The 23,675-nt window shown below is 38.9% G+C and overlaps 1 protein-coding gene across 2 annotated transcripts in view; it reads left to right on the top strand.

Annotated features, from left to right (window-relative positions):
• Positions 1-23,675, top strand: part of ank2b (ankyrin 2b, neuronal) — an 801,710-nt gene that overhangs the window by 737,205 nt on the left and 40,830 nt on the right. For both annotated transcript variants that reach the window (XM_059988791.1, XM_059988792.1), the window contains 2 exons: positions 832-912; positions 23,110-23,241. In XM_059988791.1, coding sequence (XP_059844774.1) covers positions 832-912; positions 23,110-23,241 — 213 coding nt within the window. The remainder of the gene's footprint in view (positions 1-831; positions 913-23,109; positions 23,242-23,675) is intronic.

The following is a 23,675-nucleotide window of genomic DNA, read 5'->3' as shown; positions in this document are numbered from 1 at the left end:
GGTTTTTCATCTCATGTTCTTGATATTTATTACTTATTTAGTTTTTACTATTAATTCTTTTTTTTGTATTTCCACAGTTTCTTGTCTTTTGCACAATTGGTTGAAAGCCTAAATTGCTGCAGTCTTTCATTGATTCTGTTATGGTTATCATTCTATAGATTTATTGAGAATGCCCACTAGAAAATTAATCTCAGGGTGTATACAATGACAAATGTAAATTGTAATAATACATTTACTTTCACCTTCAAGAGGACTAATTTTATCCCTCTTAATTTATAAATTAAAGGCCATGGGATTCTCCTTCAACTTGTCAACTTGAGAAACCTCCTGCCTTCTTTTATCCCTCCTGATTTCTTGCCTGAATGTTTATTTCGAATATCTTTTGTCCTGTGGAAGGTTGCTGGAATTTGATGTGCATTCTACTGACAACAGCATTACAACAGCAATAGACTCAGAGAGTCGTCACTAATGTTAAAGTACGGATTTTTCTAGAAAGTGGAAAGATGTTTCCAAAAAGACAAAACTGGGAGATGATACTTTATTCAGAGAATTCTCCAATACAGATTAAAAGAAATATAAACTTCTATCTAAAAGATTATTTTCCAAGTTAGGCTTTTGCTCAGCCTTTTGCCAAAGATTGAGTTTAGTTATCTTTCACTCTGAACTGGCTTGTTATTGTCTTTCAGTGTTCCAACTTTTTTCAAGACTTTGCTCCTTGCTAACAATTTGATGGAATTATCATTCTTGGTGTGGATAATTTGCTTTGCCAATTATAATCAGTACTTGTGCAATCTAAGCCTGTCTATAATGAATATTTTTGTTTATTCTAAGCTTTGGATACTCAGGAGGATTCTGAAAGAGCAGAGCAACGACTCTATCTTATTGCTGACCATCTTGGATTTAGCTGGACAGGTAAAATTCCTAATGCAGTTACTCTGTGCCTTCATTTGTGAGCATTGTTTTTCTTTAAAAGATTGGATGGATAGTTGAGAATAAATATGAACTTTTGTTCTTTTTTTTCTTCAGATTTTGATTTACATCTCATTATATAGCTAACATGGCAGGTGGTTGATCTGATATTGTCCTCAGCCTTAACTGTGCCAGGAGGGATGCAACAGCTTATGATATGATGGTAAAACCATCTCCTGTTTGTGGGATGATTTAATTCCTTGCAAACATACATTGCTCATTAAAATGGTAACATCATGCTGCTGTTTTATTGCTAAGCGGCAGCACATGCCCACGACTATTGAGGGTGCACAAAACTGCATTTGGTATTTTTAAACGTGAATTTATGGTGTTCTTCGATTAGATACAATAATATAGTGGCACTGATCGTCTATATTGCTAAATGTTACCAGTGGCTTGAGTAATCTGAAACACCAGTGATGGGATTGGGTGGGAGGAACAGAGTTCAGAGTTACTTACCAGATCAAATTTGTCTGTGTTGTTTGTAGCCATCAACAGAATCCTGTAATTTTATTCAAGCCAATTCATTCCAGCTGGTCTTTCAAGAATTGTAACACTTCTCAGAAATTATCAGTCCAATTCAATCTCATAAACACCTATTTGTTCCTGGCGCACTTTCTTTAGGTTCATCCATCTTGCTATTTGAATAGTTATTGAGGATAATTTCATAGGAATGGGGGCATGCTTTAGTAGAAATAGTGGCAATCACCATGGTTGAATTAGTGGAAATATTAAATTGACATTTTCTTGAACAATCATTTCTGTTGTATAACATTTGATCTACCATGTTCTTCCCAATGATTCCCCTTTAGAATACAGATCATTAACAAACTTGAAGGGGCAAGATCAAAGTGGATAATTTCTAGACAATACTTCACAGTGATAGACTTACCAGGGTTTGTTGCATACTTTTTCCTTGTCGTCAGCCCTGGCAGAGGGACTGGGAGAGGTTGAGCAAGTTGGGATTTTTTTAATTGGAACATAGGAGAATAGCAGAGATCTTGTAGATTTGTATAAAATTATGAAGGACGTAGACTAAATGCACAGTCTTTTTCCAGTGTTGTGAATCAAGAACTAGCGCTATGGAAGACATGAGGTGAATTGATCTTCATTAATCAAGGATTGAGTTCAAGAAGTAATGTTGCAGTTCAATAAAAGACTGGTTAGAGCACATTTCTGGTCACACTCGCAAGTCTATAGTTCCCAGAATTTTCCCTTGTTTCCTGCTTAAATAGAGGTAAAACATTACCCACTCACCAGTCTTCCAGAACCTCACCCGTGGCTAGAGAAGACACAAGATACTGATAAACGGCCTAGTAGTCTCACCTCTTGCTTCCTTCAATAACCTGGGTTAAATCCCATCATGCCTGGCAACTTACCCATGGACAGGGTTGACAGCAGAGCAGCAATGGCTGGAATTTCTGGAAGCAATTCGGAAGGCACAGGATATACATATTCCAAAGAGGAGGAAGTATTCTAAAGGCAAGATGACACAATCATGGCTAACAAAAGTAGTAAAAGCCAACATAAAAGCCAAAGTAAGGGCATATAATAGAGCAAAAATTAGTGGGAAATTAGAGGATTGGGAAGGTTTTAAAAACCAACAGAAGGCAATTTTAAAAAAGTCATTAAGAAGGTAGATGAAATATGAAAGTAAGCTAGCCAATAATATTAAAAAAATACCAAAAGTTTCTTCAGATACATAAAGTGTAAAAGAGAGGCAAGAGTGGATATCAGACCACTAGAAAACGATGCTGGAGAGATAGTAATGGGATACAAGGGTGGTCGAACTGAATATGAATTTTGCATCAGTCTTCACTATGGAAGATTGTAGCAGAATAGTGGAAGTTCCAGGTGTCAAGAATCATTAAGTGTGTGAAGTTATCATATACAGAGAGACCCTTTGGAAACAAAAAGATTCGAAGCTAGACAAGTCATTGGACCAGATGGTGTACACCCCAGAGTTCTGAAAGAGGTAGCTGAGGAGATTGTGGAGGCATCAGCAATGATCTTTAAAGAATCACTAGATTCTGCAATGGTTCCAGAAAATTTGCAGATGTCACTCCATTCTTCAAGAAGGGAGAAAGGCAGAAGAAAAAAAAATTATAGGCCAATTAGTCTGACCTCAGTTGTTGGGAAGATGTTGGACTCGATTGTTAAGGATGTGGTTTCAAGGCACATGATAAAATAGACCATAGTCAGCATGATTTACTCAAGAAAAGTCTTGCCTGACAAATCTGTTCGAATTCTTTGAAGAAATGACAAGTAGGAATGAAAGAGCAGAATCGGTTGATGTTGTATATTTGGATTTTCAGAGGCCTTTGACAAGGTGCCACACATGAGGCTGCTTAACAAGCTACAAGCTCATGGAATTACAAGAAAGATTCTAGCATGGATAAAGCAGTAACTGATTGGCAGGAAGCAAAGAGAGAACCTTCTCTGGTTGGCTGTTGGAATTTAGCAGTGTTTTATAGGGATCTGTGTTGCAACAGGTTTTTTTTACATTATATGTCAATGATTTGGTTGATGGAATTGATAGCTTTGTTGTAAAATTTATGGACGTTACAAAGATGGGTGAAAGGGCAAGTAGTTTTGAGGAAGTAGAAAGGATGCAGAATGACAGGCAGATTAGGAGAATGGGCAAAGAATTGGTAGATGGTATACAGTGTCAAGAAGTGTCTGGTGCTGTTTGGTAGAAGAAGTGAAAGGGTTGACTATTTTCTAAATGGAAAGAAAATACAAATATCTGAGGCCCAAGAGGACTTAGGAAACCTTGTGCATGATTCTATCCCTACGTGCTATCGTAGGGACAGAAATGTGGGCAGAGGGTGTGGGGTGGCCCTGTTGGTGAGGAATGAGATTCAGTCCTTTGCAAGGGGGGACACAGGATCAGGAGAAGTAGAGTCTGTGTGGATAGAACTGAGGAACAGTAAGGGCAAAAAGACCCTAATGGGTGTTGTCTACAGGCCACCAAACAGTAGCATGGATATTAGGTGCATGTTGAATAGGGAGTTAACACTGGCATGTGGCAAAGGTAATGTCGCAGTAGTTATGGGGGATTTCAACATGCAGGTGAACTGGGAGAATCAGGTTGGTGCTGGACCCCGGGGTAGGGAGTTTGTAGAGTGCCTACGGGATGCATTCTTGGAACAGCTTGTACGAGAGCCGACCAGGGACAAGGCTATTCTGGATTTAGTCTTGTGTAATGAACAGGATTTGATAAGCGATTTTGAAGTAAAGGAGCCAATAGGAGGTACTGACCATAATATGATAAGTTTTTATCTGCAATTTGAGAAGGATAAAAGCAGATCAAGGTGTCAGTGTTGCAGTTGAACAGGGGAAACTATGGAGCCATGAGGGAGGAGCTGGCCAAAGTTCACTGGACGGATATCCTAGCAGAAAAGACAGTGGAACAGCAATGGCAGGTATTCTTGGGAATAATGCACAAGGTGCAAAATCAGTTCATCCCCCGGAGAAGGAAGGATTCAAAGGGGGGAAAGGGGCCACAGCAGTTGACAAAGGAAGTCAGAGATTGCATAGCATTAAAAAAAAGGAAATATGACTGAGCTAAGGTGAGTGGGAGGACAGATGATTGGGAAATTTTTAAGGAACAACAGAACTTAACTAAAAAGGCAATACGGGGAGAAAAAATGAGATACGAACGCAAGCTAGCCAGGAATATAAAGGAGGATAGCAAAATCTTTTTTAGATATGTGAAGAGAAAGAAGATAGTCAAGAACAATGTTGGGCCCTTGAAGAATGAATTGAGTGAAATTGTTATGGGAAACAGAGAAATGGCAGAAGAATTTAATAAGTGCTTTAGATCTGTCTTCACTAGGGAAGACACAAGCAATCTCCCAGATGTATGGATGGGCCAAGGACATAGGGTAACAGAGGAAATGAAACAGATTGACAATAGGGAGGAAACAGTGATGAGTAGACTGCTGGGACTGAAGGCTGACAAATCCCCAGGTCCAGATGGTCTGCATCCTAGGGTACTAAAGGAGGTGGCCCCGGAAATTGCGGATGCATTGGCAATCATTTTCCAATGTTCCTCAGATTCAGGATCAGTTCCTGAGGATTGGAGAATGGCTAATGTTATCCCACTTTTTAAGAAAGGAGGGAGGGAGAAAACAGAACTATCATCCTGTCAGCCTAACATCAGTAGTGGGGAAGATGCTAGAGTCCATTATTAAAGATGAAATAGTGGCATATCTAGATAGCAATGATAGGATTGGGCCGAGCCAGCATGGATTTAACAAGGGCAAATCATGCTTGACTAATCTATTGGAGTTTTTCGAGGATGTCACCAGGAAGTGGACAAGGGAGATCCAGTGGATGTAGTGTTCCTCGATTTTCAGAAGGCATTTGATAAGGTCCCACATAGGAGATTGGTGGGCAAAATCAGAGCTCATGGCATTTGGGGGAAGATATTGACATGGATAGAAAACTGGTTGGCAGATAGAAAGCAAAGGGTAGCAGTGAATGGGTGTTTCTCAGATTGGCAGGTGGTGACTAGTGGGGTGTCACAGGGCTCGGTATTGGGACCACAGCTGTTTACAATTTATGTCAACGATTTAGATGAAGGCATTGAGAATAACATCAGCAAGTTTGCTGATGATACTAAGCTGCGTGGCAGTGTGACATGTGTTGAGGATGTTAGGAGAATTCAGGGTGACTTGGATAGGCTGGGTGAGTGGGCAGATACTTGGCAGATGACATTTAATGTGAATAAGTGTGAGGTTATCCACTTTGGGAGTAAGAACAGGAAGGCAGATTATTATCTGAATGGTGTAGTGTTAGGTAAGGGAGATATACAAAGAGATCTAGGAGTCCTTGTTCATCAGTCACTGAAGGTGAATGAGCAAGTGCAGCAGGCAGTGAAGAAGGCTAATGAAATGTTAGCCTTTATTACAAAGGGAACTGAGTACAAGAGCAAGGAAATCCTTTTGCATTTGTGCAGGGCCCTGGTGAGATCACACCTGGAGTATTGTGTACAGTTTTGGTCTCCAGGGTTAAGAAAGGACATCCTGGCTGTAGAGGAAGTGCACAAGGTTAATTCCTGGGATGTCCGGACTGTCTTACGCAGAGAGGTTAGAGAGACTGGGCTGGTACACGCTGGAATTAAGGAGATTGAGAGGGGATCTGATTGAAACATATAAGATTATTAAGGGATTGGACAGGAAATATGTTCCAGATGCTGGGAAAGTCCAGTACCAGAGGGCATGGATTGAGAATAAGGGGTAGGTCATTTAGAACAGAGTTAAGGAAAAACTTCTTCTCCCAGAGAGTTGTGGGGGTCTGGAATGCACTGCCTCAGAAGGCAGTGGAGGCCAATTCTCTGGATGCTTTCAAGAAGGAGCTAGATAGGTATGTTATGGATAGGGGAATCAAGTGATATGGGGACAAGGCAGGAACCGGGTATTGATAGATGATCAGCCATGATCTCAGAATGGCGGTGCAGACTCAAAGGGCCGAATGGTCTACTTCTGTACCTATTGTCTACTTTGTAAAAGTTAATTGGTTGAGTCTTTGGTAAGGAAGGCAAATGCTAAGTTAGCATTAATTTCAAGAGGAATAGAATATAAAAGCTATGATTTAATGTTGAGACTCTATAAAGCACTGGTGAGGCCTCAATTGGAATAATGTGAGCAGTTTTGGCCTCCTATCTCAGAAAGGATGTGCTGAAACTGGGGAGGGTTCAATGGAGTTTTATGAAAATGATTCCTGGGTTTGATGGCTCTGGGCCTGTATTCATTGGAATTCAGAAGAATGAGGGGTGACCTCATTGAAACCTATTGAATGGTGAAAGAGCATGATAGAGGGGCTGTAGAAAGGATGTTTCCTATCATGGGAGAGTCTAAGACCAAAGGACACAGCCTCAAAGTAGAGGGGTCATTCTATTAGAACAGAGATGAGGAGGTATTTCTTTAGCCAGAGAATGGTGAATCTCTGAAATTCTTTGCCACAGGTGGCTATGGAGCCCAACTCATGTATATTTTAGGCAGAGGTTGATAGATTATTGATTGGTCAAGGTATGAAGGGATACAGGGGAAAAGGGGAGGCAGGAGATTGGAACTGAGAGGAAAAGTGGATCAGAATGATGAAATGGTGGAACTACCTGATGGGCCAAATGGCCTAATTCCACTCCTATATCTTAAGGTCTTATGATATAAAGAAAGAACAATCAGTGACTCAACCTCAAAGTCACTTATAGTCACATGCATGAAAAAGAATGGTGTCAATGTGGAGTTTGCATGTTCTCTGACTGCGTGATTTTAGCCCTAAAGGTCCAGTGTTCTCCCACATCCTGAAGGTGTGTGGGCTGGTGATAGGAAATTGATTAACATGTCATTGATGCAAATGGATACCTATAGGTATCACGTATTTGTTGGGGGAGTATTCCAAAGGACTGCGTTCTGTGTTGTTTCTGTGACTTCATATATATAGTAAGTGTGGGATAATTAGCGATTAATAAATATAATGACCTGTTAGAGCTGGAGGTCCTGTCAAGGTATTAAATGAACTGCAGTGCAGTCCTCATCCTGATGATCACCTTTAATGGCTTGTCATATGAAGAGTATTTGATGGCTCTGGGCCTGTATTCACTGGACTTCAGAAGATTGAGGATTAACCTGATGAAGCCTATTGAATGGTTAAAGGCCTTGATAGAGTGGATTTGGAGAGGATGCTTCCTGTGGTGGGACAGTCTGACCTGAGGACACAGCCTCAAAATAGAAGCGTGTCTTTTTAGGATGGAAATGAGGCAGAATTTCTGTAGTTAGATCATAGTAAATCTATAGAATTCTTTGCCACAGGCAGCTGTAGAGGCCTAGTCTTCATGCATATTTAAGGCAGAGTTTGATAGATTCTAGGTCGATCAGAGCATGAAGGGACTCTGGGGGAAGGCTGGAGTTTGGAGCTGAGAGGAAAATGGATCAGCCATGATGAAATGGTGGAGCTGTCTTAATGGGCCAGTGGCCTAAATCTGCTCCTATATCTTATGGTCTTCTGGCATTATGGTCTTAATACTGGGAACTTTTTCACCCAGAAAGTGGGAAGTAGTTGAGACAGGTACAGGCTGAACATTTAAAAGCAAGTAAGACTATTCTAGATGGGGACCTTAGTGGTCATGGGCAATTGGGCTGAAGGCCTGTTCCCTCACTGTGTGACTCTGGTAGAACTTCTAGAGCAAAGGCTCACGCTGTGAAGGGAACAAATAACTATACCTCAAAGCAATGCACACAAAATGCTGGCAGAACTCAGCAGGTCAGGCAGCATCTATGGAAATCAGTAGATTGTCGACATTTCAGGCTGAGATCCTTCTTCAGGACTGTGAAGGAAGGAGAGAGATGCCTAAATAAAAAGGAGGAGGCTTGCTGGAAGTTGATAGGTAAAGCCAGGTGGGTGGAAAGTTCAAGGGTTGGAGAAGAAAGAATCTGATAGGAGCGGAGAGTGGACAATAGGAGAAAGGGAAGGAGGTGGGGACTCAGGCGGAAGTAACGGGTAGGTGAGAAGAAGTAGAAAGTCAAAGTGGGGAATAGGAGGAGGTTGGAAATTAGTTTACTGGAAGGAGAAATTGATATTCATGGGGTCAGGTTGGAGGCTAACCAGACAGTACAGAACTATAAGATGTTGCTCCTCCACCCTGAAGATGGTCTCATCTTGGCTTGCCAAAATGCATCATCTTGCACTTTCAGGATGAAATTCCATCCCAGATGTTGACAATATTTGCTGTCTGATTAAAAAAAAAACTTCACACTACAAATGTGGTATTCTAAAAATGATTCCCATGATATTGATCATGTTATCTTTTGTAGAAATAAAACTGACATAAAATGTAAATGAAAATCAGGAACCATGTACAAAATATTTGCTAGGAAGTCAGGGATCACAGTTGCAAATGTCTGAATGCATAAATCATGTCTGATCACAAAACCCCGAAACCATTTATCTGCTAACACATCAAACTGCCCAGATCATTCCTGATATTCACCCCAGCCACAGTAAAAGTGCCCCAGATTGCTAACTCCCAAACCTCTGACCCAGCACTCCTCATGTACCAAGCAATTTTTGATAACTGTATTTCCTATAACTGCTGACACACACCCTGCATACCAATCACATTCTTCCTGACTCAGTCTCATCACTGCAACTCCTGCTAACTCCCTTTCTTCCCAGCAATCTCCAGCAGCTGATCACTCCAATTCCTCTACTAACTGACAGATACTGATAAATCATTCTTGCTTATTTGGAATTATGCTTTGCCTTGTATAAAGACATGTTCATGCCCACAACCAAATATCCCAGCAATAGTCCTAGTCATAGAGTCAGAGTCCACCACATTGGCGGTCACCAGTGAAATCTATTACAGTGTATTAATTCCATCTTCCAGCACTTGTATGTGCCTGTTAGAATAAAAGGCAAGGATAATGTGTTTTAGGACCCTTGGTTTTTGAAAGATTTGAACGCCTGGTTAAGGAGAGAAGGTGTATAGCAGGTAGGAATAAATAAAGTACTTGAAGAGTATAAGAAATGCAAGACAACATTGAAGAAAGAAATCAGGAGAGCAAAAAGAAGGTATGAGATTGCTCATGCAGACGATGTGAAGGAGAATCCTAAGGCCTACAGAAGGTAGAAAATGCATGCGCAAAGGGCAAGTTATAGTAGTCATGGTGGATTTCAATGTGCAGGTAGATTGGTGCTGGACCTGAAGAGGGAGAACGTCTAGAATGCCAATGAGATGGCTTTTTAGATCAGTTCATAGTTGAGCCCATAAGGGGATCAGCTATTCTAAGCTGGATGCTGTGTAATAAGCTGGAATTGATTATAGAGCTTGAGGTTTAAAAAAAACCTTTAGGGGAGGGTGATCATAATATGATAGAATTCACCCTGACATTGAGAAGGAGAAGATAAACCAGATGTATCAGTATTACTGTGGAGTAAAGAGAATTACATAGTCATGAAAGAGGGAGATGGCCAAAATTGATTGGGTAAAATCTCTGGTAGGGGTGACAGAAGAGTAGCAATAGCGAGAAAATGAATTATCATTCATTTCCCAAATCTAGATTCCATCTGCCACTTTGTTGCTGATTCTTCCTATGTGTCTAAGTCCTGCTGTAACTACATTGCCCCCTCAGCACCCCTCCACCTATCTTCGTATCATCCGCAAATTTTGCTACAAAGCCATTAATTCCATTATCCAAATCATTGACAAACAATGTGAAAAGTAGCGATCCCAATACTGACTCCTGAGGAACACCACTAGTCACTGGCAGCCAACTAGAAAAAGCCCCTTTATTCCCACTTGCTGCTTCCTGCCCATCAGCCATTCCTCTATTGATGCCAGTACCTTACCTGTAATGCCACAGGATTTTATATTGTTAAGTAGCCTTATCAAATGCCTTCTGAAAATCCAAGTATATGACATCCACTACCTCTTCTTTGTCTACTCTGCTTGCTACTTCCTCGAAAAACTCTTAACAGATTTGTCAGACAGATGTTCTTTTACAGAAACCATTCTGACTTCGACTTATTTTATCATTAGTCTCCAGACCTCAAAACCTCATCCTTAATAATAGACTCCAACACTTTCCCAATCACTGAGGTTAGGCTAACTGGCTTATAATTTCTTTTCTTTTGCCTTCCTCTCTTCTTAAAGAGTGGAGTGACATTTACAATCTGCCAGTCCTCCAGGACCATGCCAGAGTGAAGTGATTCTTGAAAGATCATGACCAATGCATCCGTTATCCCTTTAGCAACTTCTCAGAACACTGGGATGTTGTCCATCTGGCAAGGTGACTTATCCACCATAAGATCATTTAGTTCTTCTAGCACTCTTTCCTTTGTAATAATAATAAGACCATAAGCCATAGCAATGGCACACACTCCTGCTCTCTGACACTCATAGACCTCTGGCACACTGATAGAGTCTTCCTTAGTGAAGACAATTGCAAAGTACCCATTAAGGTCATCTGTCATTTCTTTGTCACTCGTTACTACCTCACTAGCATTATTTTCCAGTGATCCAATATCAATTCTCACCTCCCTTTCATTCTTTATTGAATGGGAAAAAAACTTTTAAGCATCCTGCTTTATATTATTAGCTAGATTGCTGTCATATTTCATTTTCTCCCTTATAGCTTAGTCAGTCACCTTTTGTTAGATTTTAAAAGCTTCTCTATCATATGACTTCCCACTCATGTTTGCTTCCTGATATGCTCTTTCCTTGGTTTTTATGTCGTCCTTAACTTCCCTTGTTAGCCACGGTTGCCTAACCCTGCCATTTGTGAACAATTTCTTCTGTGGGACATATCTATGCTGCGCCTTGTGAACTATTCCCAGAAACTTCAGCCACCTGTGTTCTACCATCTTCCCTGCAGTATTCTCCTCCAATCCACCTGGGCAAGCTCCTCTCTCATACTTCTGTAATTCCCTTTATTCCATTGCGATACTGATACATGTGACTTGTGCTTTACCCTCTCAAATTGCAGAATGAATTCGATCATATAATGATAACTGTCTCCTAAAGGTTCCTTTACTTTAAGCTCCCTAATAAAATCTGGGTTATTACACAACACCCAGTCTAAGATAGCCTTTCCCTGAGTAGGCTCAAGCACAAGCTGCTCTAAAATGCCGCCTTGTAGGCATTCAACAAATTCCCTCTCTTGCGACCCAACACCAACCTGATTTTCCGAATCCCCTTGCATATTGAAGTGCCCCTTTACAATTGTGTCATTACCTTTATTACATGCCTTTTCCAGCTCCCTTTGCAATCTCAACCCCACATCTTGGCTACTATTTAGAGACCTATATATGCTTCCCATAATGGTTATTTTCACCCCTGCAGTTTCTTAATTCCACCCACAAAGATTCAACATTCTCTAACCCTATGTCACCTCTTTCTAAAGATGTAATTCCATCTCCTTTTACACTACATTGATAACTACATTGGTGCTGTTTCCTTCTCCCATGCTAAGCTTGTTGACTTTATCATCTTGCTTCCATCTTCCACCCTGCCCTCAAATTTACTTGGTCCATTTCCAACACCCCCTTCTCTTTTTCAATCTCTCTGTCTCTGGAGACAGTGTATCTACTGATATCTTTTATAAACCCATTAATTCTCACAGCTCCCTGAACTATATCTCTTCCCACCTTGTCACTTGTAAAAATGCCATCTTCTTCCCTCAGTTTCTCCGTCCCCACCACATCTGCTCTTAGGATGTGGCTTTTCATTCCATAATGAAAGAGATGTCCTCCACATTCAAAGAAAGAGTCTTTCCTTCCTCCACCATTAAAGCGGCCCTTAACCCTATCTCTTCCATTCCGTGCATGTCTGGCTTCTCTCCAATCTCCTGTCACCACACCAGGGATAGGATTTCTTTTGTTCTCACCTTCCACCACGCTAGCTTCCATGTCCAGCATACATTTCTCCATAACTTCCACCATCTCCTACAGGATCACATCACTTAAGACATCTTTCCCTTCCCCCGCCCCCCCCCCCCTCCACTTACTGCTTTCTGGAGGGATTGCTCCCTACGTGAATCATTTGTCCATACATCCCTCCCCACTGATCTTTCTCCTGGCATTTTTCCTTGTAAACTGAACAAGTGCCCCTACATCTTCTTCCTCACTGCCATTCAGGGCCCTAAACAATCCTTCCAGGTGAGGCAACACCTTAACTGTGAGTCTTTTGTGGTCATCTACCAATGCTCATGATGGGACCGCCTGTATATTGGTGAAACCCAATGCAGATTGGGAGACCACTTCCCCAAGCACCTATGCTCCAGCTGCCAAAAATGTAGGATCTCTTGGTAGCCGCACATTTCAATTCTATTTCCCATTCCCATTCTGACATGTGGCCTCTGCTACTGCCACGATGAGACCACACTCTGGTTGGAGGAACAACACCTTATATTCCATCTGGGTAGCCTCCAATCTGATGGCATGAACATTGATTTCTTGAACCATTCCCCATTCCTGTTTCCCTCTCTCACCTTCTCCTTACCTGCCCATCACCTCTCGATGGTGCTTCTCCTTCCTTTTCTTCCATGGTTTTCTACCCTCTCTTCCTCCTCCAGCCCTTTATGTCTTTCACCAGTCAATTTTCCAGCTCTTTCTTTCACCCTCATCCCTCTCTCCTTGTTTCACTTATTACCTACCACATTGTATTTCTTCCTCACTTCCACCTACCTTCTTGCCCTGATCTCATCTTTTTATCCAGTCCTAATGAGAGGTCTCAACCTGAAACGCAGCCTGTTTATTCCTTTCTGTAGATGCTGCCTGGCCTACTGAGTTCCTCCATTATTTTGTGTATGTTACTAAAAAATGGCAGATGGAATCTGGGAGGACTAACAAGAGTAGGTCTTGCACATTGAGTGGTTGGGCACTCAGAAATGAGGAAAGACAAAGGGATCTGGGATTACAGGTCTATAGTTCATTGAAAGTGCTTCGTAAAGAAAGCTTTTGGCAAGTTGGCCTTCATAGATCAAAGTATTGAGTACAGGAGTTGGGATGTTATGTTGAAGTTGTATGAGACATTGTTGAGGCCTAATATGGAGTACTGTGTGCAGTTTTGGCCTCCCACTTATAGGAAAGACATTAATAAGGTTGAAAGAGCATAAAGAAAGTTTACAAGGATGTTGCTGGGACTAGAGAACCTGAGTTGTAAGGAAAGATTGAATAGGTTTGAATTTTGTTCCCTAGAACATAGAAGATTGAGGAGAGATTTGATAGACGTATACAAAATTATGAGGGGTATAGATAGGGTAAATGCAAGAAGGATTTTTCCACTGAGGTTAATGTACAAGTAGAGGTCATGGTTTAAGGATGAAATGTTTAAGGGAAACACGAGGGGAATTTTCTGTTAGAGGGTGGTGAGAGTGTGGAACAAGCTGTCAGTGCAAGTGGTGGAAGTGATTTCAATTTGAACATTGAAGAGAAGTTCTCATAAACTGTTTAACTCACTCACAAACTAACTATAAACCCAAATACAAAGTACATGCTACAGTCCATGTTCCAAGCCTACACTGGAAGCACACCCTAAATTTTTCTACACTACATTAATAACTGCATTAGTGTTGCTTTCAGCACCCAAGATGAACTTATTAATTACATCATCTTTGTCCCATCTTCCACTTGCCCTCAAATTTACTTGATCCATCTCTGAAATCTCTTTCCACTTTCTCCACCTCTCTGTGTCTGTCTCTGGAGGCAAACTGTGTATTGATATCTTTTATATACATACTGATTCTTACAACGTGTTTGAACATATCTGTTTGCACCACGTCGCTTATAAAAATGCTGCTCCCTTTTCTCTTATTCTCCATCTCTACTGGATGAAGTTTTCCATTCCAGAACATCTGAGGCGTCCTCCGTTTTCAAAGAAAGTGGTTTCTTTTTTACCACCATCCATGCTGCCCTCATTCACATCTCCTCCATTTTCCGCACATGGCCACATCCCATCCTCCTGCCACCTTAACAGGAATAGGGTTCCCTTTGTCCTTACCTACCACCCCACGATCTTCCATATCTAGCATATTATTCTCCTTAACTGCACCTTAGGGTTCTGAAAGAGATAGCATTAGAGATTATGGTGGCATTAGAAATAATCTTTCAAAAATCATTGGACTCTGGCAAGGTGCTAGAGGACTGGAAAATTGCAATTGTTACTCCACTCTTTAAGAAAGGAGGAAGGCAAAAGAAAAGAAGTAATAGACCAGTTCACCTGACCTCAGTGGGTGAGAAGATGTCAGAAGAAGGAAGGGGAATAGACAGAATGAGCAGAGCACCCCTGTGGCCATTCCCATCAATAATAAGTATACCGTTTTGGATACTACTGGTGGGGACAACCTACCAGGGACAAGTTGCAGTGATTGTATCTCTGGCACCAAGACTGGACCCTCAGCTCAGAAGGGAAGGAAGGAAAAGAAGAGAGCAGTAGTGATAGGGGATTCAATAGTTAGAGGGACAGATAAGAGGTTCTCTGGAAGAGATCGAGAATCCCGGGTGGTCTGTTGCCTCCCTGGTACCAGGGTCCGTAATCGATTCCTCAGTATTCTTGAGGGTGAGCAGCCAGATGTTGTAGTCCATGTAGGGACCAATGATGTGGTTAAGAAGAAGGAGGAGGTCCTGCAAAGAAAATTTAGGGAGTTAGGTGCAAAGTTAAAGGACAGGACCTCCAGGGTTGCAATCTCAGGATTTCTTTTTCTTTTTCAATCTTTTTATTGAATTTCATATATAAAGAGAAACATAACATAATATAAATAGGTTATAAGTGCACTAGATTTGAAGTTAAATTTATAATAGGATAACAATATCTTATTAAATATCAGCCAAAAAAACTTATAATAAACAATCAAACCTATTTTGATTGAACATGAAAAAGAATAAAAATAGTCATCAAAAGAAAAAAAATGTAAAAATGCACGAAAAAATGTATATTAAAAAAAATAAACCTAAACTAACATGGGCAATAATACCAGTTTATATGAGTATGATAGTGTCAAAAACTCCGGAACTCCATACCAGAACAAGAATAAAAAGAGAAAAGGTCTGAAAGAGGCCAAATTAATTCATATGAAAGTGTCGAATGAACGGTCCCCAAGTTTCTTCAAATTTAATTGATGAATCGAAAATAGTACTTCTAATTTTTTCTAAACTCAGACAAGAGATAGTTTGAGAAAACCACTGAAATGTGGTAGGAGGGTTTACTTCTTTCCATTTTTGTAATATAGACCTTCTGGCCATTAATGTTACAAAGGCAATCATTCGTCTAATTGAAGGGGAAAACTGATTACCATCCTCATTTGGTATACCAAAAATTGCAGTAATAAAATGAGGTTGTAAATCAATATTCCAAATTGAGGAAATGGTAGCAAATATGTCCTTCCAATAGTTATATAAAGTGGGACATGACCAAAACATATGGGTCAATGAGGCCACATCTGAATGACATCTGTCACATTGAGGGTTAAAATGAGAATAGAATTGAGCAAGCTTATCTTTAGACATATGAGCTCTATGTACGACCTTAAATTGTATTAAAGCATGTTTAGCACATATAGAAGAAGAATTAACCATTTGTAAAATTTTTTCCCATTTTTCTGTTGATATATTATATTGAAGTTCTTTTTCCCACTCTTGTTTAATTCTACCTGATATTTCTGGTTGTATCTTCATAATCCTATTATAAATAAGAGCCACTAATCCTTTCTGACAAGGATTCAGGGTAAAAATCATGTCTGAAAAGACTATCAAAGTTGAATTGGGAAAGGATGGTAAAACTTTATATAAAAAATTTCTAATTTGTAAATATCTGAAAAAATTAGATTTAGGTAAATTAAATTTGTTGGAAAGTTGGTCAAAAGACATCAAACTACCTTCAAAAAAGAGATCACGAAAACATTATACCTTTCCTTTTCCATATGCTAAAAGCTTGATCTGTTAAAGAAGGTTTAAAAAAGAAGTTAAGTAAGATAGGGCTATCAAGAACAAAGTTTTTCAGAGTAAAAAACTTACGAAACTGAAACCAAATTCGTATTGTGTGTTTGACAATAGGATTGGATATCTGTTTATTGAGTTTAACTAAATCAACCGGAAGAGAAGAACCAAGAATGGAGAATAAAGAATATCCTTGTGCAACATTACATTCTAAATTTACCCACTCTGGGCACAATGGTGAATCCAAATCTAGTTTCCAATATATTAAGTTTCGAATATTATTCGCCCAATGATAAAATCTAAAGTTAGGTAAAGCTAAACCACCATCTTTTTTAGATTTCTGTAACTGTCTTTTACTTAACCTGGGATTTTTATTTTGCCACACAAATGAGGAAATTTTTGAATCAATGTTATCAAAAAAAGATTTAGGAATAAAAATTGGTAAGGCTTGAAATAAATATAAAAATTTTGGTAAAATCATCATTTTACTAGCATTAATCTGACCAACTGATGATAAGGATAAAGGAGACCATCTAGTAGTAAGTTGTTGAATTTGATGAAGCATGGGTAAAAAATTCAATCTGAATAAATCTTTATACTTCTTAGTAATTTTTATACCTAAATAAATAAAGTTATCAGTAACAACCTTAAATGGTGTCCTGTCATTCAATAAAGTTTGCTCATTTAAAGGAAATATTTTACTCTTATCCAAATTTAATTTATAACCAGAAAAACTACCAAATTGAACCAACAAAGATAGGATAGCGGGAATAGACCTATCAGGATCAGAAATATATAACAACAAGTCATCAGCATAAGGTGATAACTTGTATAACTTTTCATTACGAGTAATACCAAAAATATTAGGAGATTCACGAATAGCAATGGCTAAAGGTTCTAATGCGATATTAAATAATAAAGGACTTAAGGGACAACCTTGTCTCGTACCACAAGATAATTGAGAAAAAGAGGATCTATAATTATTTGTAAGAACAGAAGCAACAGGTTTATAATATATTAATTTAATCCATGATATAAAATTAGAACTAAAATTAAAATTTTTCAAGGCATTAAATAAGTATGTCCATTCAACTCCATCAAAAGCTTTTTCAGCATCTAATGAGATAACACATTCTGAGGTTGTGGGTGAAGAAGTATAAACTATATTAATCAATTTTCTAACATTAAAAAAGGAATACCGATTCCTAATAAAACCAGTTTGGTCTTCTGAAATAATCTGTGATAATACTTTTTCTAACCTAATAGCTAACATTTTTGTAAGAATCTTAGAGTCTACATTTAATAGCGATATAGGGCGATAAGATGCACATAAAGTAGGATCTTTATCTTTTTTAAGAATTAGAGAGATAGTAGCTTCATAAAAAGACTGAGGTAATCTCTTCATATTAAATGCATCATTAAAGATTTCACATAACCAAGGGGAAAGCAAAGAAGAAAAAGTTTTTAAAAATTCTATAATATAACCATCAGGACCAGGAGCTTTCCCTGAATTCATTGATGAGATAGCCTCTCCTACTTCAGCCATAGAAATAGAAGCATCAAACACACATCGATCTTCATCTGTCAGTTTGGGAATATTTAAGTTGTTAAAAAAATTATCCATCATGGATAGATCGCCATCAAATCCTGATTGATATAAAGATTTATAAAAATCTTGAAAAGTATTATTAATTTCTTTATGATCAGTAGTCAAATTACCGTCTTGTTTACGAATTTTAATAATTTGTCGCCTAGTCGAAATAGCTTTTAATTGGTTAGCTAACAATTTACCAGTTCGATCACTATGAATATAAAATTGAGCCCTGGTCTTAATTAATTGATTCTCAATTGAAGAAGATAATAATAAGCTATGTTCCATTTGAAGCTCAACTCTCTTCTTATAAAGTTCTTTGGTAGGAGTAACGGAATAAATCTTATCAATTTCTTTAATTTTATCCACCAATAAAGCTATATCTAAATATCTTTGTTTTCTTTTACCAACGGAATATGAGATAATTTGTCCACGGATAAAAGCCTTGAAAGAGTCCCAAAGTATTCCTCTGTCAATCTCTTCGGTATAGTTTGTTGAAAAAAATAAGTAAATTTGTTGTTTTATGAAGGTAATAAATTCTGGATCTTGAAGCAAAGTAGCGTTGAGTCTCCAAGATCTAGTATTAATGGAAGAGTCCAAAATCTTGATAGATAACTTCAAAGGTGCATGATCCAAAATGGCAATAGAATCATATTTACAATCAGTAACATCTGTTAATAAATGATGATCAATAAGGAAATAATCAATTCTAGAATAACTATGATATACATGTGAAAAAAATGAAAATTCTTTATCTTTAGGGTTCAAAAACTGCCATATTTCAGTAATTCCAGAATCAACCATAAAAGAATTAATAAGTAAGGCTGATCTATACGGAAGAGTTCGAATAGGTTTAGATCTATCCATCAAAGGATTCAAACAACAATTAAAATCTCCACCCATTATCAACGTATATTCATTTAGATTAGGAAGGGAAGTAAATAAACGTTTAAAAAATTCAGGGCAGTCAAAGTTTGGAGCATAAATATTAACTAGAACCACTTTTCGATTAAAAAGTGAACCAATAATCAACAAAAATCTGCCCTGTGGGTCAGAAATAATTTCATAATGTGTAAATGAAATTGAGGGGTCTATAAAAATAGACACACCCCTAATTTTGGCGGTACAATTCGAGTGAAATTGTTGACCATTCCAGAACCTAAAAAAGCGTTGATTATCCTCCCTCCTAATATGGGTCTCCTGTGCAAAGATATTAGCATTCAGTCTATGGAATACTTAAAATATTTTTTTACATTTAATCGGATGATTTAAACCATTAGTATTCCAAGAGATAAAATTAATAGACATCCATCATGCCAATATTGATTGTGTATATCATAAAAGGTTAAAAAGACACATAACCCATAATTCAGGAAGAAGAAAAAATGATTCAGGAGCAACCGGAGAAAATGACACCTCAACAATATTAATAATTTAAAGTCGGCCCATAAACTAAAAGCAAAAAAATAAAAAGCAAAAGCGTGAAAAAAGATCCCTACCCCCTCCCCCAACCCCACGAAAAAAAGCCAAGCGGCAGGTGCACAAACTAATACTAATATTACCCCCATTTTCAAGATGGCAACTCCATGAAAAGATAAAAAGAGATTATAAAACACCCAGATTTAAGTACCGGGTTGCAAAAAAAAAATATATATCAATCAAAATGAAAAAAAGAAGTAATATAATAAAGTAAAAGATCATTAATTAAAAAAGGATAAACGTTAAAGTTTGAAACAGTATAATATGCCTTTAAAAAAAAGATTCCATATTCAAATACAAAAAAATGACGTTTCAAAAGCAAAGACTTATGGGAAGAAGAAACGACATTTTGAAAAAGCCATATTACAAAATATAAATGTAAATTCACCAATCTATTAAAAAAAGTTTAAAAAAAAAGGTTATCAAAATAGAATTAAAAAAGGATTCAATAATAACTACAATATAAAAAAGGGTCCAAAAATCCAAAACATTCGTCCCATTCTCAAATACAAGCAAATAAACGCTTACGGAAAGCAAAGTCTTATGGGAAGAAGAAACAACATCTTAAAAAAAGAAATCATTATTACAAAATATAAACATGTATATCCAATTCAGAAAAAAAAATAAGAAAAAAGACATTATAGTAAAATTAAAAGAGCATCTATAAACCATGATAGTAAAAAAAAAACCGGGTCTACATACCAAAGTAAAAAGCTATAACGCAGCTTCATAAGTTAAAGCCCAAAACGAAATGGCATCTTCTCTCCAAAAATTCTTCAACATAACACATAGTTCAGCTTATGCTGGAAGATCGATGTTCTTCACTGAATTTCTTCGCATCTTCCAGAGTATTAAAAAAGCGCTGAGTGTCGTCACTCAACGTAACTCTGAGATTCGCTGGGTATCTTAAAGCTTGTTTAAATCCAATTGAATGAATCTCTGCCATCACTGGTTTAAAAGCGATTCTTGCTTTCATTACTTCAAATGAATAATCTTCAACAATACGAAACGTGTTGCTTCTGTAAGAAATCATTCCTTTCTGACGAGCTAGTTGGATTAAAAGTTCTTTCTCCCGAGGATAATGGAGGCGAACAATCACAGCTCGTGGCTTGTCTCTCGAGATCGAAAATCTTGAAACTCTGTGGGCACGATCAATAGTAGGTTTAGCTTTCAAAACATCAGCGCCAAAAACTTCCCATAATAAGTTAGAGAAAAATTCAGTTAAGTCACCAGATTCAACATTTTCGGGAAGCCTGATGATTCGCAAATTCTGTCTGTGAGATCGGTTTTCAAGATCGGTGATTTTAAACTTATAATGCTCTACTGTTTTAGCAGTCGACAGTACCTTCTTCTCCAGTGTTTCAATTGTACGTATTTTTTCACAAATTAACTTATCAAGAGCTGCAAACTTTTCTTCATGTCGTTCAATATGTGCTGCCTGCGATTGTAACTTGGTATCAAATGATCTAACGGCTTCTTCGAGCCCAGACATTTTCACAGTAAGCTTATTTTCCAGACTTGTCATTTTACTTTCCAAACTTGCAAGTTTAGTATCCAGTTTAGTATCCAGAAGATTAGAAATTGCCTCAATAGATAGAGGCTCTTTAGACGATTTCTTAGGTGCAGACATTTTAAGTTTGGAAAGATTAAATCAAGTATTATTTTAGAAAAGAAATAAATCGTAAGTATCAACCCATGTAATAAAGATGAAAAGATTTGATTAAAGGGTGATTATAGTTTAAAAAAATGAAGAGCGCCTAAAAGGCAGATGTTTACGTCGCCATCTTGAAACTCCGCCCCTCAATCTCAGGATTGCTACCCGTGCCACATGCTAGTGAGGCTAGAAATAGGAAGATAATCCAATCCAAGATGGCGGCATGATACAGCTTGCAGCAGCCACTCCAGAGCTGATTATCTGTTATTTATGAAGTGGGGTGCCGTGTACAATCATAATCGATTGAAAACGGATGTGGGAGCACGGAGGAACATCTGGAAATCTCCAGGAAGACCTTCTTCATTGCTGCTGCTGCTGTGAGGTCTGGGACTTTACTGGGAAGAACAGGCCCTCAGTCCTTGGGGTCGCGTTGCCTATGGCCATTGGCAGGGCCATCTTAATACGCTCGGCAGAGGATGGTGCTCAGAGAAGCTGTGCCGGAGAGGATGGTCATCGGCTTGGAGGTTCGACAGACTCGGAGTCCACTGCGGTCAGGTCGCTTTCGGTGTGTGCTGCGTCTGCGAGGCTGGGTTCAATGGACCTTTCGTTGTGCGCTGTGTCTGCGAGGCTGAGTCGGGCAGCGCCATGGAAGTCCATAGCGGGGGTATTCCCTTCTGCCGCTGGTGTGGGATGGCAAATCTGTCAGGACCCTGGGGACTTGTGGAAACTGTGTGGTGATTTCTTTTGAACTTATAGTCCTTTAACATCTTTGGACTATTTTTACTGTGCCCATAGTCTGTTTTTTATAATCAATTATGCTATTGTTTGTACTGTTGTAACTATGTGGTTTTGTGCAGGTCTTGTAGCTTTAGTTTTTGGTCTTGTTTGTCTGGTGGAATTGGAGCTCCTTTCCAAGGAACGCGCTAAGACGGTAGTGCGATATTAATACACAACAGCCTCTCCGGACTCTGGATTGGGGATTGCCAAATGTTACATAGATTTTCTCATGTAGTCTGTTTTGTCATATGCTTTTGTGATATCATTCTGCGGGAACGTTGTCTCATTTTTTAACTGCATTGCATTTGTGGCTTCTAAATGACAATAAGCTGAATCTGAATCTGAATAATGCAGCTAAATACGTGGCTAAGGAGTTGGTGCAGGAGGGAGGGCTTCATGTTTCTGGACAATGTTTCATGTTCCAGGGAAGTTGGGACCTGTTGCACCTGAACTGGAGTGGGACTAACATCCTTGTGGGAAGGTTTGCTAGTGCTGCTCCGGGGGGTTTAAACTAGATTTTCAGGTGAAGGGAACCAAAGTGTTAGAGCAGATAGTAAAGTGGAGGAGGATAAAGGTCATGCGAGAGCTCAAGTATAGTGCATGGAGTAGAACCAGATCTAGTATATAAGTTACCAAGTTATAAGCAACACTTCATTTTCCATCCTGGTAGCTTCCAATCTGAATGCATGAACATCAATTTCTCCAACTTCTGATAATTCTTCCCCTTTCCCCATCTCTCTTTTCCATTCCCCATCATGATTCCCCTTTTACCCCTTCTCATCACCTCCCTCTAGTGTCCCTCCTTTCCTTTCTTCCCTTATCCACTGACTGCTCATATCAGAGTCCACCTCCTTCAGCCCTTTACCTTCCTCCTATCACCTCCCAGCCTGTTAATTCATCACCCCTTTCCCCCTCACCCGCTTTCCCCCTCACCTGGTTTCACCTAACAGTTTGTACTATTTCTGTACACCCCTTTCTTATTTTCGGTTCTGTTCCCTTCTTTTCCAGTCCTGATGTAAGGCTTCAGCCCAAAATGCTGACTGCTTATTCCCCTCCATAGATGCTCTCTGACTTGCTGAGTCCTCTAACATTTCATGTGTTTGTTGCTCAAGATTTACAGCATCTTCAGAATCTCTTGTGATTATGATACTTTTGTTATGAGGTTCCCATTTGTAAATCTGCCTTTTTTTTTTATTAGAACTGGCCAGAGAACTGGATTTTAGTGAAGAGCAGATTCATCAGATCAGAATTGAAAACCCTAATTCCTTAGTGGACCAGAGCCAGGCACTTTTAAAATATTGGATGGAAAGAGATGGCAACTGTGCTTCAGGTAAGATGTACACTGTTTGAGTATTGTCGTAATGCAAGTCCGAATTTTGTAATCAGTGATAAAATGAATGTTCCATGAAAGGTATCCATGGGGTTTTCCACAGTGTTTAATGTGGCAGCACAGACATTAGGTTTCATACCCAACATGATACCTTCATAAGGCACTGGTAACAGTTGAATAGAGGCCAACAATTGTGCTGTGCTTGAAAACATCAGACTGGAGAATTTTCAATGATACACATAGATGTACCTCACAGTGCATTGTTTATGTGGGTTGTGTTACAATGTCACTATGGAAAAGGACCTTGGCGATTGTGGGGATGACTTACAGCAGATTGAAAAGCTTGAGCATATAGATATTAAGAAAGAGGATGTGCCGGAGCTTTTGGAAAGCATCAAATTGGATAAGTCGCTGTGACCGGACGAAATGTACCC

Source organism: Hypanus sabinus, chromosome 14 (genome assembly GCF_030144855.1).
Source record: "Hypanus sabinus isolate sHypSab1 chromosome 14, sHypSab1.hap1, whole genome shotgun sequence".
Taxonomy (NCBI): domain Eukaryota; kingdom Metazoa; phylum Chordata; class Chondrichthyes; order Myliobatiformes; family Dasyatidae; genus Hypanus; species Hypanus sabinus.
The sequence above is the reverse complement of the archived record's forward strand: the minus strand, read 5'-3'. Positions and strand labels throughout refer to the sequence as shown.